The 20,809-nt window shown below is 39.1% G+C and overlaps 1 protein-coding gene across 3 annotated transcripts in view; it reads left to right on the top strand.

Annotated features, from left to right (window-relative positions):
* Window positions 1–20,809, top strand: part of LOC127428971 (ral guanine nucleotide dissociation stimulator-like) — a 55,999-nt gene that overhangs the window by 30,160 nt on the left and 5,030 nt on the right. For 2 of the 3 annotated variants that reach the window (XM_051677669.1, XM_051677667.1), the window contains exons 3-14: window positions 2,761–2,835; window positions 2,977–3,170; window positions 5,659–5,780; window positions 5,956–6,171; window positions 6,256–6,444; window positions 6,544–6,621; window positions 12,390–12,476; window positions 15,138–15,170; window positions 15,277–15,398; window positions 16,410–16,505; window positions 16,815–17,022; window positions 19,614–19,688. In XM_051677669.1, coding sequence (XP_051533629.1) covers window positions 2,761–2,835; window positions 2,977–3,170; window positions 5,659–5,780; window positions 5,956–6,171; window positions 6,256–6,444; window positions 6,544–6,621; window positions 12,390–12,476; window positions 15,138–15,170; window positions 15,277–15,398; window positions 16,410–16,505; window positions 16,815–17,022; window positions 19,614–19,688 — 1,495 coding nt within the window. The remainder of the gene's footprint in view (window positions 1–2,760; window positions 2,836–2,976; window positions 3,171–5,658; window positions 5,781–5,955; window positions 6,172–6,255; window positions 6,445–6,543; window positions 6,622–12,389; window positions 12,477–15,137; window positions 15,171–15,276; window positions 15,399–16,409; window positions 16,506–16,814; window positions 17,023–19,613; window positions 19,689–20,809) is intronic. The other variant, XM_051677668.1, reaches the window with a different exon arrangement.

Genomic DNA, 20,809 nt, shown 5'->3' with positions numbered 1-20,809 from the left:
AGATTCTCTGGTCTGATGAAACGAAGATTGAACTGTTTGTCCTCAGTTCCAAGCATCATGTCTGGAGGAAACCAGGCACCACTCATCACCTGCACAATACCATCCCAACGGTGAAGCATGGTGGTGGCAGCATCATGCTGTGGGGGTGTTTTTCAGCAGCAGGGACTGGGGGACTGGTCAGGGTTGAAGGAAAGCTGAACGCATCAAAATACAGAGATATCATATCCAAAAAGACTTGAGGCTGTAATGGCTGCCAAAGGTGCTTCAACTAAGTACTGAGTTAAGGGTCTGAATACTTTATGAATGCACTGTATTTATCTTTCATTGTGACTCTAAATATTTTGGCCTGTCATGTGTTCAACAGATCAAATCCAGTGTTTATTAGAATTTATTTGTTGTTAGAACAATAAAATAGCTTTTGTACCTTTTTGTAAATTTTTTTGCACATAATTTCTAAACAAATCTGTGATCTGATGACAAAATCAGGGGCCGGATTCATGAAACGTTCTTAAGAAGAAACTTCTTCTTAATTTATTTCTGAAGAAAAAAAGTTACGAATATTTTGTATTCCAGAATAAACTTCTTAAGAAAGTTATTTTTTCTTAAGATTGTTCTTAAGAAACACTTAAGAAGCATTCAAATTCTCAAAAAAACAAAACAATAAAAAATAAAATCTTAAATATCGTGGTAAATATCATCTTAAAGTTAGGATAAACTCACCATTGTCTTAATAAAAGATAAGATGTTTAATGAATTTACAGGATTTTTCATGTTGCGTCTGAAGTCACAGTGGGCTGTTTATGTAGAAATGTGATTTTAGACTGAAAAATGTTTTTGACTGTTTTGTGTTTCATGATATTTTTATTTTCAGCTTGTAAAGCATGTAAATGTTATCACCAAATTCAAACAATAAATGTTGTTTTGAAGCTTCTTAATGTGGTGACCGATCATGCTAACGGATGCGCTGAATATAGCGCTCTCTCTCTCTGTGATCTTTAGAGCTCATAGAAACATGATAATTATAACATTAGAAAGTGGAGACTTTCTTTTTCACCCCCCGTCCACATCCCTATCAGAGTCGGGCACAGCGGAGACCGCCTCTGCCACCCATTTACCCGCCTTTTACTTTCTGATGTGATATACTTATCAAACTTCCCAAGGAGAACTTTCCTTGCAGTAATTTCCTCAGCTCTTGTCTACTAAAGTTTCTGTTTCTTTTGCTCCATGTCAAATTAAAAGTTATCAAATGGTCACCTCAAGTAAATTCTCCTTTGATGGTTAATGTCGTTAAACTAACACATCTCACGCACTTTACATTCAAAAAACTTATCGCGAGGTGCATGCTACTTAAAAAAAAAAAAAAAAGGTTAATAGATACATTTATCGTTACAATCTACCAGTGTTGAAGAATTGAATTTGTTATGGGCTATTAGATAAGGCAACTCCATGAGCAGGCTGATCAATGTCAAAGTCTTTATATTCTTAAGAAACAAATTAAGATGTTCTTAAAAAAATATTTCAGAACTTCTTAAGAATTGCACTTAGGAACTGTAACGGGGGGGATTAAAATGGGAAAGGAGGAGGAGGGAACCAGACGGACCATCAAAGGAATATTTAATGAAACTTAAACAAAAAGACATAAACATAAACACACACGGCAGCTGTGTGTGGCTCTCTCTCTCCCGAACTGCCACATCCGGCTCGTCTTTATCCCTCTCCTCGGCTGATTAGCCCGATTGGGGTCCGGCGGTGTGCACTCACGGCCCAGCCCCGCCCTCCTCCTCATCACAGGAATGTTCTTACGAACTTCTTATAATTTATCCTAGGAACTTTCTTAATTTTTGTCTTAAGAACATTTTCGTGAATCCGGCCCCAGGTGATTAAAGGTGCTGTAAGCGATTGTTTCATGGAAAGGGATGTAAAAATATGTTCGTACTCCCTGAGAGATATTACTGAAATAAGTGTCGTGAGATATCTCACCGGTCTCTGTGACAGCTCTAGACTCTGTAAACGACAAATAAAAATGTGTCTGTGGGCAATGACGCTTTCACCTGTCAATCATTTTGCGTGTTCTCATAGTATTGTAGTTGCAGCGAATTATTGAGGCTTAATGCCATTTTTATGCCATGTTGTTCATAACAGTTGTCAGTTGAGGGCGCTATTTTACTGCTGTTGTTTTTAACAACCGATTCTGCACGATGTTGGTTTCAATAAAGCTTTTTTGGTATCTTTAGAGGGCGGGGTTTTGGAAAGAGGGGGCGTGGCTAATCCAATGTCTCAATCTCGTGGAAGTAGAACGGCTGAAATCACTTACAGCACCTTTAAGTGGCAAAATACTGTTATCGTTATCAGCCTGTAGTTTTTTGTTAAAATCAGAATTGCATCGGCCAAGAGTTTTTATATCGCCGCATCCCTACATGAATCGTGGTCCTCATTCATGATACTTTTGTAAATATATAAGTGAATCTGTGAGTAAAATGAACCTCCCAAAAAACGTTCTTACAGATTTACGTACGCCGTGTAAACCAGATTTATCAGCAGATGGTGTTTATGAAATCCAGACATTTGTAAATAGGGTGCGTGTTCACTTTACATACAGTTTATGCATGTTCATGATGTGTAAGTTCATAAATACTACAAGTTGGACAGAAATCCGTCTCATGTTTAATGAATGAGGCCACATATGTGTGTAAACAGAGCCAATCAGAGCTCATTGTGTGTGAATAAGATCTAATTGTTTGTGATTATTGTGTTTTTCAGATATGCTAAACTGCAGCATCATCCCGGCGGTGAAGCACGTAGAATGACCCCCGATGAACGCACAGAACTCAGGAAGTACGTGAACACACACGTCTGAATATCTGTATTTACACTGATGATTTTGACATGTAATATTTGCATACGTGTTATATAACAAAGAAACACAGCCCAGAAAAGTATTTATGTAAAGCATTGTTTTGTGTGAATGTTGTGCAGCACTATCTCCTCTATACTGGGTGCCTGGCTGGATCAATATTCCGAGGACTTCTGGAAACCTCCGGAATACAGCTGTCTGAGACGACTGATCCACTATCTGCAGCTCAACTTCCCCGGCTCTGATCTGGAGCGACGCGCATGTAACCTCCTGACGCAGTTCCACCGCAGACTCCAGCAGGAATCAGACCAGGACGGTTCGTCAGGAACTATTCTTTAATTATCATTTATAAGATGTTAATTATATTTATAACAGATGATGTCCATGAAATGAGGAGCGAGAGAAAGAGTTTGACACAGTTTTCCCCATCCTGTTTCCTTTCTCCACTCTTAATATTTTTCTTTAATACTACTTACAATAATAAATAAAATGAATATAAAGGTTGATTTTCTCTCAGTGATTTGGTCATGATGAAGGTCAGAGAGTTGAGAGAAAGGGTTAATCTGGGTAAAATTAACCATGGTTTTACTCTATTAATATTGTAATAACCATGTTTGTTTGGCAGAAGTCATATTAACAATGGTGTTACTACAGTAATATGGTGTTACTATAGTAACCATGTTTAATTTTGTGGTTACTTCAAAATACCATGGTGATACTATGGCTACTATAGTAAAACCATGGTTAATTTTAGTAAGGGACGGTTAGGTTTAGGTTTAGGGGTAGGGGTTGGTTTGGGGGGTCTGTGGGACTCTAAATAAACACAGACTTTGTTTACTAAAATATAAAGTCGCATACAGGCGGATTAGAACCCAGAACCCCTAATACAAGGGACAAATTAGTTACCACTAGACCACTCAGTCAGACTCTTATCAATAGAGCTGATTGATGTACTTCTCCACTGACCTACAATATCTCATGACTGACCGTAGCAAACGTAGAGCTAAAGTTATAACATTTATTATGTAAAATCTTTATTTGAGAGCTTGAATTGGTCATCAAGAGTGACTATTTATCAAAACAATTTAAAATAATCATTTACGAGTGCTGCTCGTTGCTGTGCTACTTCAAATTAACGCGAGATTGACGTGAGAGGGATCCCTTTTAGACACAATCACTACAGTGTAGTTTAGTATGATTTGGTTAGCACAGCATTTGCTTTACGAAGCGAGCAATCAACTTAATGTGCGACATCAACTTGTCCTCAACGTTAGCCAAAACTCCAACATAACAGAAACTCTTCAAAAACTCAACATAACAAAACATGAAACACTAACAAGTTTCCTCCTTTATATTCATCTTGCACAAAAACACATAAAAGAATACTTAATTTTAACAAATGGAAATCCCCAGGGGGTCTGGGTATCTCAGCGAGTATTGACGCTGACTATCACACCTGGAGTTGCGAGTTCGAATCCAGGGTGTGCTGAGTGACTCCAGCCAGGTCTCCTAAGCAACCAAATTGTCCCGGTTGCTAGGGAGGGTAGAGTCACATGGGGTAACCTCCTCGTAGTCGCTATAATGTGGTTCTCGCTCTCGGTGGGGCGTGTAGTGAGTTGTGCGTGGATGCTGCGGAGAATAGCGTGAAGCCTCCACACGCACTACGTCTCCACGGTAACGTGCTTAACAAGCCGCGTGATAAGATGCGCGGATTGACGGTCTCAGACGTAGAGGCAACTAAGATTCGTCCTCCACCACCCGGATTGAGGCGAGTCACTACACCACCACGTGGACTTTGGGAATTGGCCATTCCAAATTGGGGAGAAAAAGGGGAGAAAATAAAAAAAATAAATAACGAAAAAAACAAATGGAAATCCCCTGCCCAGTTTCATCAATGCTACATTAACACTACAAAATGTAAACGTACATTTTTAAGTAGAGCTGTCTGAACTAACGCGTTAACGTATGCGGTTAATTTATAAAGATTAATGCATTAATTTTTCTTGTTGAACGCATTTATCATTAATACTGCATAAACCAACGCTTACACTGGTTAGAATGGTGGAACAACAGTGATTCAGTGATAAAATGATGGAGAAAGGAGCTCTTAATGCTATCTGATTTACAAAACAAGCCCAGGCTTTTTTTCAGCCTATGTAAGTGCAATTTAATTACCACAGAAGCACATCAAGTCTTAACTATCCCCAAAGTGCAGAATGAGACATTTTTTTTTGCAAGCGCTTTTCATGTGGAGTTCAAAGTGTATAGTCACAGTCTACCTGATTAATATTGTGGAGGATGAGCGTTTAAGAGATTTAATCCAATTAATACACAACCTTTATGGAGACTACTGCTTTAAATTAGGCAAAGTCCCACTTACACTTTTAGAAACGTTTCATGTTATTTTAATTGGTGATATTTTAGTATATTTCTATCTTTATACTGTGGAAGGCTTTGTTTAGAAAATGTTAATAAAGCATTATATTGTTACATATTGTTTTGCTTTCTTTCCTAAGATGGAAATAAATGCATTAACTACAATTAAGCATTATTAAGCATTAACTTTTAATTAAGTAAACTGAACAAGCAGCGAAAATCCTTTTATTAAGTTTAGAAGCATCCATGTTCATGTACTTTTGAGTATATTTCTACCTAAAATCAGCACACAGAAATGTCTGATATTGGGGGTAAAGTGAGCGTGTGTGATTATTGAAGATTTGTAGAATCAGGGCAGATTTTCCTCAAAGCCTCTGAAGAAGAACGTTCTGGATCAGATGATGGGGATCATGTGTTTTTCTCTGTAGCGTTGGATCAGGGATGTTGTTCTTTCACACTGCTGGAAGAGAACGGATTTGATGAAGATCGGCCTGATTTCCTGACCTTTGACCCTACAGTGGTGGCGGAGCAGTTTACCCTCATGGACGCAGTGAGCAACAACTGAAACACTCTTACAAAATATACACATCAATCAGGAAATAGAGGAAATGTGATATTTAATATTTAATTATGAATTGATATAAAGTGAGGCAGAACTCTATATCAATTCATAATTAAATATTAATAATAATATTAATATTAAGCAGAGACATGTTTGTGTGCAGGAGCTGTTTAAGCGTGTGGTGCCGTATCACTGTCTGGGCAGCATCTGGTCTCAGAGAGATAAGAAAGGAAAAGAACATCTGGCGCCGACCATCAGAGCAACCGTCAGCCAGTTCAACCGCGTCACCAACTGTGTCATCTCCACCTGCTTGAGTGACCGAACACTCAAACCCGCGCAGAGAGCGCGAATACTGGAGCACTGGATCCAAGTGGCCCGAGTCAGTCTCATCACAACACGACACTTCACGCGTCTGATCACATGTTCACTGTTGATGTTGAGACGGTTTGTTTGCTTTTCTCAGGAGTGTCGGATCTTGAAGAATTTCTCGTCTCTGCGTGCGATTCTGTCGGCGCTGCAGTGTAACCCGGTTCACCGGCTCAAGAGGACGTGGGACGAGGTGTCACGTGAAAATATTCGCATCTTCCAGGAGCTTTCCGAGATCTTCTCTGATGAGAACAACCACTCACTGAGCCGAGAACTGCTCATAAAGGTGTGTGTGTGTGTGTGTGTGTAGCTGAGAAATGTCTCCGCAAACCCTCTTTTTGTGAATGTTTGTGTTTGATTCATGCTGTCTGTGTTTGGCTGGCAGGAAGGAACATCTAAATTTGCCACTCTGGAGCTGAACCCGAAACGAGCCCAGAAGCGGCAGCAGCCACAGAGAGATCTGGTGAGAGATTCTCACACACACACACACACACACACAGAGTGCCCATGTCATTACTATGGCAACTGATAAATTACATAAACTGGGGAAAGAACACCATGAACAAGCGGATATGAGTCTAAATAACAGTGTAGACAGTCAGTCCTATAAAATGGAAATAATGTGTGAATTGTGTGCAGTGTGAAGAATGACTGCTTTGGATCATACACACACTTGATAGAGTTTGTCAAGTCATTTTTATTTGTATAGCGCTTTTCACAACACATTTCACTTCAAAGCAGCTTTACAGAAAATTACGCTTCAACAGAAAAAGCTGTAATGTCTTCGAGTCATAATAGTGCAGTTTAAAAAAAAGACATGATTGTAAATTGTGCCTTAAAATAAATAATAGAAAAGAATTATATTTATATTTAGACCCCCAGTGAGCAAGCTGAAGGCGACTGTGGCGAGGAACACAAAACTCCATAAGATGTTGATTAATGGAGAAAAATAACTATGGGAGAAACCAGACTCACTGTGGGGGCCAGTTCCCCTCTGACTAACATCATGAATATAATGCCAATATTAGTTTTTTTATGTGTGGCACAATTCAAGATTTAAAATTAGTAAACTAAGTAAGTATTAGGGGCCAATGTTTTAACAAAAAGATATTGTATTAACTGTAAGATTAATGACTAAATCTTAGAATTTACTGCGGAAGTGCAAACAGATGCATTGTCTATTGTTATTTGGCTGATTAATTTATTATCTATGTATTCCATTTTAATAGTGTAGTCCATCCTTTGACCAAGGTGATGCAGGCAGAGGTCAGTGAGGTGCACTGCAGTTCGACTGTAAGCTTGTGGCAGATTTATTTCCGGTGGAGTCCATCTTAAGTCCAAGTTTCAAGCAGAGTCCAGTGAAGTATCCCATGTCTGACGGTTGGTGCTGGCATCAGTTTATCCTCTGTGGAGTCCATCATAGTAGACTGAAGTGATATCTGGCTGGCACAGCCTGCAGTTAGTCGTCATCACTCAGCAACACGTAGCAGTGGAGTCAGACCTCAGGCAGGACCGGAGCTGAATCTGGCAGGCCCTGGTAACCTCAGGATATGAATCCCGAGGTTAAGACAGGGAAACAAACAGAATAATATTAGTGTAGATGCCATTCACTTTAAAACAGGATTATAAAATATGAGGTGTTGGGTTTCGAGTCCACCTTAGTCAAGTCCGAGTCTTTGAACAATCGAGTCCAAGTCGAGTCCGAGTCTTTAAACAATCGAGTCCGAGTCCAAAAGGGGCCGAGTCCAAATGAATGTTCATGAATCTGAATTTAAATTGTAACCGTAAACTCAACATTAATAATTTAAGCTTACTTTAAACTTCACAACTAAGAAAATCAGTTTGTCAATATTAATGTAACAAAAACACCTTTGTTGCCTTTATGTATATTTTATGATTCGTTTCCTGCTGAACAAACTTCAAAGTGGTTTCAGAATGAAAGCATATGCTTTAGATGTATGAAGACAAAACTGTCCTTCAACACACTTAACGCGTTCTGTTGATATTTCAATTATATGTTGCTTTCCCCTCCACTCAAACATAGACTAAAGAAAGTAAAAGCTGCGTTAGTCATTACAACCAAGGTTATTATGTTTCGAATTTTAATTTAGTTTTTATTTCTACTTCATTTTCAATTTGTCAGTTCAATTTAATTCAATTTAATTTAAAATTATCCCTAAAGAAATAAAATATTATGAAATTTTTTCTGAATCTTTTTTCTCTATCTGCCGACTGATTTGGGAAAATACAGTACATACGAGTCAACACAGTAGTAATTAGCACTCACTGCGAAGTTACATCTCATGATTTGACTGTAAATGCTACATCAAAAAACACTGGAAAATCCCACTGATAATATTAGGGCCACGTCGTCACGGACAAGATTTTCTAGTTATTTTACAGGGCAGTTCTGCGTACTGCTCATGTACCTAAATCCCTGATGTGTCCGTGTGTGTCTCGCAGCAGCTGCCGCAGAAGATAAAATAATAATAATAATAATAATAATTGATATTTGCTTGAGCGGCAGCCGCGTTGGTCTGCAATCAGTCTAAAATCTTTAAATACCAACCAAAGAAAATTTCATTGAGCTCTTCTTTAATCACAAAAACATGAAGAATAATTGAGTAATACATTTAACAGAATTGTCCTTCAAAAGTGTCAGAGATGTAGGCTAAAAAAAGACGTGCATAAGTTATCTGGTGGTTTATAATAAAATAAACATTTAAAATAAAAATGTCATAACCAACTAAATTCAACTTGTAACATGAAGTTTAGCTTCATACACAAACTCTGTCATGAATAATACATTTATAGTCTATAATTAAATTATAAACATTTCCTAATATCCTAATATTTTATTGTGCATGGCTGAATGTTGTTAATGTTGGACAAATGCTGTAAAAGAATGTATTTTAAGCAGCTCGTCAATGCTTTGAAAATAAGTCAATCAATAATAAATAGGTGCTGTTTATCTGTTTAGAGTTGCTGTCTGATTTAGCAATAACGCTTTTTTTCCCTTGACAATTTAAAAAGTTACACAGTTAATTCATCAAGCTATTATGTTCCAGTTCACGCTGACAACACTGCGTGGACCACAAGAGACTACAGAAGCCTACGTGTGTACAAACATTATGCCTAAAAAGACTTAATATCCAATATTAATACTATTTTTATTTCGATATGCTGTTTTTAGTAAACTGTGAGAGACATGATGTGGGTGACCTGACTCAATGAAGTTCTTGATTTTAAGTTTTTTATCACAATGAAACTGCAATGCGAGCACTGTCTTGGCTGCACAGATGCCACACACAATTTTACCAGCTGTCAGGTCCCGTGTCGTGTGAAACTGCCTTGTTTAGCTTCTATTACATTGGATATATACCCGTCCTTATGTTTTCATCATGCCAGCCACCTCGGTAGTCTCTATAGTAACATTCAAGTGTATTGGTTGACTGATGAGTGTGCCTGTGCACATGCATATGTGTGTGTGCATTTGCTTAAACACAGTGAAATAACTCTGGCTACGTCTACGACTTCAGGGGCTAATACAACTGCATGCAGACAGAGATGTGTTCATTCATTTCTGTTTTGTTATTTATTAATTGTTTCATTGCATTACAAATGTCATGGACTCTGTCTGAGTCAAGTCTGAGTAAAAATGCATCCGAGTCCGTGACAAGTCCAAGTCCATTAAAATTGAACTCGTGACTTGGACTCGAGTCCGAGTCCAAACTCAAGTACCCCAACTCTAGTTTCCGGTTCCGGCAGACTTAACTAATGCAGCATAACTATGAGTTGATGGATAAATTAGGTGTATGTCTGACTAAATAGATGAGTCTTTAATCTTAGACTTAAACTGAGTGAGTGTGTCTGCATCTCGAACAGTGTTAGGGAGACTATTCCATAGTTTAGGAGCCAAATATGAAAAGGATCTACCTCCTTTTGTGGATTTTGATATTCTAGGAACTATTAACAAGACAGAGTTTTGTGATCGTAATGAACGGGATGGAATATAGCATGGTAGATGGTAATTTAAGTACTGTGGAGCTAGACCATTCAAAGCTTTGTATGTAGTTAACAGAATTTTTAAAATGAATACAAAATTTAACAGGTGGCCAATGTAACGATGATAAAATGGGGCTAATATGATCATATTTCTTGGTTCTCATCAGCACTCTGACAGCTGCATTTTGAACCTGAAGTTTATTTATTGATCTTGCTGGACATCCTCCCAGTAATGCATTACAATAATCTAGTCTTGATGTCATGAATAAAGTTGTGTATCGTCGGCATAACAGTGGAAACTTATTCCATGATTCCTGATAATATCTCCCAGGGGAAGCATATACAAGCAGAAAAGCAAAGGCCCTAAAACTGATCCCTGTGGCACTCCATTCTTAACTTTTGTTTGATTTGACAATTCCTCATTTACACAGATAAAGTCTTTTCTAATATTTTCGACATAAATGGGAGATTTGAGATTGGTCTATAATTAGCCAATTCTCCAGGATCTTAGTGGAGATTTTGTGGCTTCTTAATAAGTGGTTTAATTACTGCAATCTTAAAATTTCTTGGGACATGCCCTAAGGATAGCGAGGAGTTAAGAAGATTTGTTATATTATTAATTATTATTAATAATAATTAGGAAGAGGTTCTGAGATTACAGAAAAACACTTCTTTTAATAGTTTGGTCAGTACTGAATCTAACATACATGTTGTTGATTTTGATGTTATGATAAGTTTGTTTAGCTCTTCCTTTCCTATGACAGCTAAGGAATGAAGTTGCTCTTGGGGAAAAGTATGAGACACCGTCTTCAGAGTAGGGCTTTAACTAATGTTTATTTTGATAATCTACTAATCTAACGATTATTAGAATGATTGTTCGACTATTCGGGCGATTATTGCAACAATTAATCATTCACTCTTGACCGATTATTCAGCTTGTGCTCCAACTTAAAGTGTTGTATTAAACCTGCTTACTAACAATAAAGTAGACAAAATCATCTTTTAAAAATACCTCTAAATGACATTCACTGAATTAAAGAAAATACTTTTTATTAAGTTTAATTCAGTAAAGAAATTCACTGCAAAAGATCCTCTTGTTATCAGGTGTTTTTGTCTTGTTTTCCATTTAAAATTATCTAGAAATCCTTAAAACAAGATACATTTACTTGAGAAGCAGCATGTAAGATATTTAGACTTGCTTTAAGAGAGTGTATCTTAAATATAAGTGTATTTTGTATATGTGTAATTTTTTCACTTGGTTATACTTCTGCGAGTGCAGTAAAGACAAAATCTACTTCTATTCAAGATCTATTCTCTAAAAGCAAGTCTAAATATCTTATATGCTGCTTCTCAGGTGAATGCATCTTTTTTATAGGATGCAGTGCAAGAACAAATAACGTGCAGATGCCATGCCTTACTGCAACTGTTTGTTGTGATTCTTCACAATATGCGTGCTGAAAAATGGCAGAGATTAAAGATTAAATGCTGAAAACAGAAAGATAAGCAATGCTAAAAATGCTAACAGGCTACAAACACACCCTGTATCTCAATCAGCTCACAATGTCGTGAATCAGTATATCATGAACATGAGTTAAGGCACTGGTAAGGGTATTGATCCACACGTTAACGAGCTCGTGCATTCAGGCGCAGCTGTTATTAATCAGCACCATCGCTGTATTAATGACACTATCGTTCATTTTCCTTGAAGATATTCAGAGTACAGTGTTATTATAACAATTAAATGGCATAAATAATTAAATAGAAATACTGTCTTTTGGAGTGTATTTTAATCCTTCTTTTAACAACTCAAATATTTAAAAGATTGTTTCACTTTCATGGTAATTATGAATGAAAGACATTACAAACAACATCTCTTTTTATGAGAAAATAAAGCTTGGACTTCGTCATCTAACGACTTGAGAGACTTCAGAAGACATGACGACGTTTCCGGTGAGGGAACATAGTGAGCAACGATGCTCCCTGGTTTTTACGGTGCATTGTGGGATTTTTTTAAGGAGCGAATGTTTTAGTGCACTGGAACGATTTTGCGAATGAGACAGCCCTAAAATAGCCGACTCACTGATCAGTGCCCTGACTACTGAACTAGGGAATTGATTGAGGTGCACCCACAGACTCGAGCTAGGCACCAGCAGCAACAGGAACAGGAAGTGACGAACTCCCCAACTGTCAGATTGAACAGTATTTTCATGTGTGTGTGTGTTACAGACAGTGATGCAGGGAACCATTCCTTATCTGGGAACTTTCCTCACAGATCTGGTGATGATGGACACGGCCATGAAAGACTATCTGGATGTGAGTCTTTAAAGTTTTCTTTTTCGCACAGTTTTTAATTTTTGTCTTTTGACGAAAATGTCCTTTAAATTTAGTCAGTATTTCATCGTCATATTCATTAATTTTTTTACATTTTACTAAAATGGCACTTAATTTTACTTGATGATAATGTGTAAAATTATCATCAATTATCATCATCATACCTAACCCAACACCAACCCCTATACCTAACTCTACATCAACCCATAACCTAACCCTACACCAACCCCTATACCTAACCCTAAACCAACCCCTAACTTAACCCTAACCTAACCCTAAACCAACCCCTATACCTAACCCTAAACCAACCCCTAACTTAACCCTAACCTAACCCTAAACCAACCCCTATACCTAACCCTAAACCAACCCCTAACTTAACCCTAACCTAACCCTACACCAACCCCTATACCTAACCCTAAACCAACCCCTAACTTAACCCTAACCTAACCCTAAACCAACCCCTATACCTAACCCTAAACCAACCCCTAACTTAACCCTAACCTAACCCTACACCAACCCCTATACCTAACCCTAAACCAACCCCTAACTTAACCCCAACCTAACCCTAAACCAACCCCTATACCTAACCTTAACTTAACCCTAAACCAACCTCTATACCTAACCTTAACCTAACCCTAAACCAACCCCTATACCTAACCCTACACCAACCCCTATACCTAACTCTACATCAACCCATAACCTAACCCTACACCAACCCCTATACCTAACCCTAAACCAACCCCTAACTTAACCCTAACCTAACTCTAAACCAACCCCTATACCTAACCTTAACTTAACCCTAAACCAACCTCTATACCTAACCTTAACCTAACCCTAAACCAACCCCTATACCTAACCCTACACCAACCCCTATACCTAACTCTACATCAACCCATAACCTAACCCTAAACCAACCCCTAACCTAACCCTACACCGATCCCTATACCTAACCCTATACCTAACCCTACACCAACCCCTATACCTAACTCTACACCAACCCATAACCTAACCCTACACCAACCCCTATACCTAACCCTAACCCTACACAAACCCCTAACTTAACCCTAACTTAACCCTACACCAACCTCTATAACTAACCCTGCACCAATCCCTATACCTAACTGTACACCAACCCCTATACCTAACTCTACACCAACCCCTAACCTAACCTTACTCCAAACCCTATACCTAACCCTACACCAACCCCTATCCCTTCCCTACACTAACCCCTATACCTAACCCTACACCAACCCCTATACCTAACCCTACACCAAACCCCAACTTAACCCTACACCAATCCCTAGACCTAACCCTACACCAACCCCTATATCTAACCCTACACAAATTTATACCTAACCCTACACTAACCCCTATATCTAACCCTACACAAATTTATACCTAACCCTACACTAACCCCTATACCTAACCCTAACCTAACCCTAAACCAACCCCTATACCTAACCTTAACTTAACCCTAAACCAACCTCTATACCTAACCTTAACCTAACCCTAAACCAACCCCTATACCTAACCTTAACCTAACCTTAAACCAACCTCTATACCTAACCCTACACCAACCCATATACCTAACCTAACCTAACTTTAACTTACCTTACAAAAATGAACCATGGTTTTACTACAGTAAATATAGTATCACCATTTATAGTAACATCATTGTTAATTGCATTAAAACTATGGCTTCCACAAAAAAACATGGTTACTACAACATCAACAAAAACAACATGGTTAATTTTACCTGGATCAAACCTTTCTTTCAGCTCCCCAAACTTCACATGACTAAATCACCCAAAGAAATCATCCTTTATATTTATTTTGATCTATTACTTTAAGTAGTATTAAAGGAAATATTAAGAGTGGAAACAGGAAACAGGATGAGAAAAAGTGGGACAAAAGGCGGATTAGAATCTGGGTCGTCCGTATGTAGAAATGCATTTTCCACACCGTCATTACATTCCACACAACTGCAGTGACACTAATGATGCAGTTTGTCTTGAATTTCTGTTTTTCCACCAGATGTTTTGTATGTTTTCAACAGAATGTTTCAATTAAAAATGTTTTATTGCCATGATGCGTCTTTTTTGTCTCGTCTTCGCTAGTGCTGACAAAATCAAAAAACCTTCAACAACAAACATTTTCATTAGTCAAAGATCAGCACTGGTTAAAAAGCAAAAATTAAAATTCTGTCATCATGCTTTCACCCTCATGTCGTTCCAAACACATGACTTTTTTAGAACTTTCACGCTACTGTTTTCCAACAACTGTCAAACTTCAAAAAGTCTCTTTAAAATTTCTCCTCTCATGTTCCACAGAGAAAATAGCAGCATATAAGTTTGGAACAACGTGAGGATGAGTAAATGATGACAAGATTCTTTAAGATGTATTTCACTAGCTGATTTGTCCACCGATGTTTAGTCGTAAACTTCATTTACAGTCGGTGTGTGCAGCCGTGTGAACGACTCCTCGTTGAGTTAATGACCCTGACATTGTTCTCCATGTGTTGTTTCTGAGGTTCTCCTGCAGTTCAGTGACTAATACAATAACAATGTCTGTGTTCATTGAATGTTGTTTTTATTTGGTTAAAATGTCATTTTTCTCATGAATCTGTTTTCTTGTGCATCTCAGGGTGGCCTGATCAACTTTGAGAAGAGAAGAAAGGTATGTCTGCACAAAACAAACATTATGATAATGATGATGATGATTTTATATGATGATGATTTTACTCTTTAACTCGTGTATATTCATGCTGTCTGTCTCTCTGTAGGAGTTTGAGGTCATTGCTCAGATCAAGTTGTTACAGTTGGCATGTAATAATTATAATTTTCAGCGTGTGCCTGGTTTCAGTGCGTGGCTCTCCAGCGTGGAGAAGCTGACAGAGGCAGAGAGGTGACAAATACACATCAGTCTATAAGTGCAATTTATATACACTTTAAATACACACACACTCACATACTCACACTCACACCGACACACTCACTACACACAGACACATACACACACACACTCACATACTCACACTCACACACCGACACACTCACTACACACAGACACATACACACACACACTCACATACTCACACTCACACACCGACACACTCACTACACACAGACACATACACACACACACACACACACACACACACACACACACACACACACTCACTCACATACTCACACACACTCACATACTCACACTCACACACCGACACACTCACTACACACACACACACTCACACACTCACACACCGACACACTCACTACACACACATACATACACACACACACTCACTACACACACACACGCATACACACTCACCACACACACACACACTCACATACTCACTACACACACACACACACACACACACCGACAGACACACTCGCTACACACACACACATACACACTCACTACACACACACTACACACACACACACACACTCTCACACACACACACACACACACACACACTCTCACACACACACACACACACTCTCACACACACACACACACACACTCACACTCTCACACACACACACTCACACTCACACACACACACACACACACTCTCACACACACACACACACACACACACACACACACACTCACACACACTCACATACACACTCTCTCACACACACACACACATTCACACACACTCTCACACACACACACACACACTCTCTCACACACACACACACACACACACACACACTCACACACACACTCTCACACACTCACACACACTCACTCACACACACACTCACACACACACACACACATCCACACACACACACACACTCACACACACTCTCACACACTCACACACACTCACTCACACACACACTCACACACACACACACACATCCACACTCACTCACACACTGTGTGTTGTTGCAGTTACAGTCAGTCGTGTGAGATTGAGCCGCTCTCTGAATCGGCCTCCAACACTCTCAGAGCCAAGAAGAGTTCTGGAATCATGAAGAGATGGAGCGAGTGAGTGATGAACATCAACACACCATCGGCAAAGACCTTTTTCTTGTTTTAAGCAAAAACCTCAATAAATTTTGTTAGATGTATGCTTAAAACAAGAGCAGTTTGCTACTGGGGTAAAAAAAAATACTTAATTCAAGATATATTGTCTGCAAACAAGTCGTATTATTTACAAGTAAATGTATGTTATATTAAGGACGTTTAGATATTTTTATTGGGAAGCATAGTTAAAAATACAGATATTTTGTAATGTTTAATATGTAGAGAGTGAGATGTGAGCAGAGCTGATGGTGTTTATCATGTGTTTGTCAGTCGTCAGCCGGTGGGTTCTGGTGAAGGTGGTTCCAGCAGTTCTCACTCAAAGTCTTTCGATCAGCTGCGTTTCCCACCGTGTGTGAGCGGTTCGGTGGGCGATGGCTGCGACTCTCTCAGTGTGACGTCTGCGGGCTCGAGCAGTTCTGACGTGGAAGAGGTCAACATCAGCTTTATCTCTGACTCACCAGACGCTTTGGAGAGGAAGGTGTGCAGATCTTCTGTCTGATGTTCTCTGATGCTTCTGTCCTAAAGCCATAAAAACTCCATCTGACCATGTGTACACCTGCTATTAAGATGCGTTTCGGGTGATCTGATCTCAAGTGTTCAGCACTAAAATCCCCTAACTCTGATCACACACAGAGGTAATGCCCCGGTATACTCACAGCGAAGTGCTGCTTCATTCAGAGCTAAAAAGACGTTTGAAACAGCTGAGTAAGAGTATACTGTTTGCAAACATTCAGACACCGGCCATACCGCTGTGGGAGGCATTTAGAGGAGCATTTAAATATGAGGACGTACAAGACTATATTTAAAACTTTAACTGTTGTGACATTACTGTGTGTTATAAAACACTTTATTCCTCATTCTATGAGTATAATTCACATGAGGTCAGTAAAAGAAGTTGTTTAAACCACTCGATGATGATTTAAAGTAATATACACTTACCAGCCACTTTATTAGGTACACCTGTACATCTACTTATTCATGCGATTATCTAATCAGCCAATCGTGTGGCAGCAGTGTAATGTATAAAATCATGCAGATACTGGTCAGGGACTTTAAGTAATGTTCACATCAACCATCAGAATGGGGAAAAACATGGCATGATTGTTGGTGCCAGATGGGCTGGTTTGAGTGTTTCTGTAACTGCTGATCTCCTGGGATTTTCACATGCAACAGTTTCTATGCAGAAAAGCATTCCTGAACGTACAACACGTCGAATATTGAGGCAGATATTCTACAGCAGCAGAAGACCCCTCCAGGTACCACTACTGTCAGTTTAGATCAGGTAACTGAGGCTGCAGTGGGCACAGGCTCACCAATACTGTACAGTAGACGATTGGAAAAACATCGCCTGGTCTGACAAATCTGGATTTTTGCTGAGGTACACAGACGGTAGGCCCACCGCATCCTCAGCTTTCTGTTCTTGTCTGACAGAAGTGGAACCCAACGTGGTCTTCTGCTGTTGTAGCCCATTCACCTCAAGACATGTTGTGCATTCAGAGATTATATTCTTCTCACCACAATTGTACAGAGCGGTTATCTGAGTTACCGTAGACTTTATCAGTTCAAACCAGTCTGGTCATTCTCTGTTGACCTCTCTCATCAACAAGATGTTTCCGTCCACAGAACTGCCGCTCACTGGATGTTTTTTGTTTTTGGCGCCATTCAGAGTAAATTCTAGAGACTGTTGTGTGTGAAAATCCCAGAAATACTCAAACCAGCCCGTCTGGCACCAACAATCATGCCACGCTCCAATCACTGAGATCAAATTTGTCCCCCATTCTGATGGTTGATGTGAACATTAACTGAAGCTCCTGACCCGTATCTGCATGATTTTATGCACTGCACTGCTGCCACACGATTGGCTGATTAGATAATCACATGAATAAGTAGATGTACTGGTGAACCTAATAAAGTGCTCAGTGAGTGTAGATGCAGTAAATAATGTGTAATTTGTAATGTTTACATTCTGCATTAATGGCGCTAATGCGCTAACACGCTATATGCGACCATATTACGCGCCGGTTACAATCTGTTATGTTTTTAATTTATGATGACACTGATACTGTTGCAAAGATTGGTGCATAAAAAAGTGTAAATGGGCAGAATACAGACAAAAGAATATTTGAGTAGATTTGATTGCTTTTGTAGACTAATTAAATGACATGTTCTTGAAAAATGTCTCGGCGCAAACGATCGTACAGATGTAGGTATGTTTGCACCAGTTCGCTAATAACTCTGCATGTTGACTGATCTTAACTGACTGAATGATAATTAGCTGTCGGCCTCAAAGTAGGTGGAGCTCCAGGCCACACCTACCGTTGACGTGGACCAATGGCAGCAAGAAGGTGTTTATCAACCGGTACAAAATTTGCGCTGGCGAGCTGTTACGAACCAACAAAACAACTCAAATACACCTTGGTTTTGCCCAAACTTTGGTTCAAAATGACGTCACACCCGTTCGTTCTTTGATCACGTATGAAGTATGCCGGGGCCTGTAGTCAGAAACACATTTGAAGTGTGGCCACTAATCCGTACTGATGCTTCCCAGATAACAATTAAGCACCACCCACTCGCCTGTCAATCAACCATTGTACCAAAAAATGGGTTTTAAATTTTGCCAGTGATGTACTACATAACAAGAAAACAACCGACTGATTGTAAAATTGTGTAAAAGCCCACACATACATGAAGAAGACTTCACAGAACATCTGTCGTTGTGTCTGATTTCACCACACAGAGTTTGACTAAAATAACACTGAACATTCTGCTTAAAACATGAGAATAATAGTCAAGTATGTTTGGGAGAAACAGTGTGCTAATGTTGTGTTTTGTTTTAGACTTTTATGAGCTGTTTCAAAATGCAGTAACACGCTGATGTGGTGATTGTTGTATGTCTTCATGAAATTAGAGACCCTTGAAATCTGAACACAAGTGCTCATTGGAGACTCATGTTAATAGCAGGTGTCTGGACTGAGCACTTGTGAGGTGTAAACAGGACTGATGTTGTGAGCTCGCTGCAGAGCTCTGCCGTGTCTGTTTGGTGACTGTAGCTGTACTTCCTTCCTGTAGATGTCAGCGCCCTTCGTAAAACATTCCAATTCTACCTTAGGAAAGTGCGGCCCGCCAGGAGACCTGACACCAACGGTACTCTCTCTCTCTCTCTGCCATCCGTGTCTGGGATCATTCATGTCTCTCGTCCATTCTCACAGAACTCATCGTCATTGACGTTCATTGTGTCAGTGTATCTGCTGTGTGTGTTTGTGTGTCAGTGATGATCAGGCCAATCGCACAATGACAGATAGCAGCTCGTTGCCTTTTAATCAATTACAAGAGGTCTATGTCAAATCAACCAATCCTGATTTTATTATTACTTTGTCTGAACAAAGATAAACATAAATGATGATGAGAGCCAAAATATTAAATGTCATGGATCAATATTATAATAATTATATTTATCACATATTATACATTTGCACATATACAGTGAAATTCTTTTTTTTTTCACATATCCCAGCTAAGCTGGGGTCAGAGTGCAGGGTCAGCCATGATATGGCACCCCTGGAGCTGATAGGGTCAAGGGCCCAACAGTGGCATCTTGGCAGTGCTGGGGCTTGAACCCCTGACCTTCTGATCAGTAACCCAGAGCCTTAACCGCTGAGCCACCACTGCCAATATTTACTGAGTAATCCATTATATTGTAGAGGGGGGTTCAAATTGACAATCTTCGCCAATGATTTTGGAGCAAAACTACAGGTGAAAAAAATAACCTTAGAAAGGTGTCAGCATCATAATTGTAGTTTTACACAGAGATTGGTAGATCCATTACTAAAATCAGTTGACTTCAACACCTCTTGTTGCATTATATGCCAATGGTGTGAGTCCAAATATGGGAAAAAACACTTTTTTTGTGTTGTTTTTCCACAGTTGGAGTGCCAATAATTCCAGATGTTTTAAAGATATCTTAATATCCTTTTAGATTCTGGTTCAGAACAAACTTTCCTTTTGGTATTTTCATTTTGTAGGCTCTATATGGTTAAATCCCAGAGATATGGGGCTCGGCTCCATCCCAAAATTGTACCCATTTTTAATGGTGGAAAACCAAATGTGGGTCAAGTGGTGTGAAGCTAGTTTTTCTTCTCAAACAAAACAAAGGTCTGAAGGACAGATAATGTTAAAACTAGAAATGTACCATTATCTATTAGAAAATAAAAACAATATACATTTTCAAGAGTGACTCTTCAGTTAGTGCAATACCTAAATCTAGT

Source organism: Myxocyprinus asiaticus, chromosome 38 (genome assembly GCF_019703515.2).
Source record: "Myxocyprinus asiaticus isolate MX2 ecotype Aquarium Trade chromosome 38, UBuf_Myxa_2, whole genome shotgun sequence".
NCBI classification, from domain to species: Eukaryota; Metazoa; Chordata; class Actinopteri; order Cypriniformes; family Catostomidae; genus Myxocyprinus; species Myxocyprinus asiaticus.
This window is presented reverse-complemented; position numbering and strand designations above follow the sequence as displayed.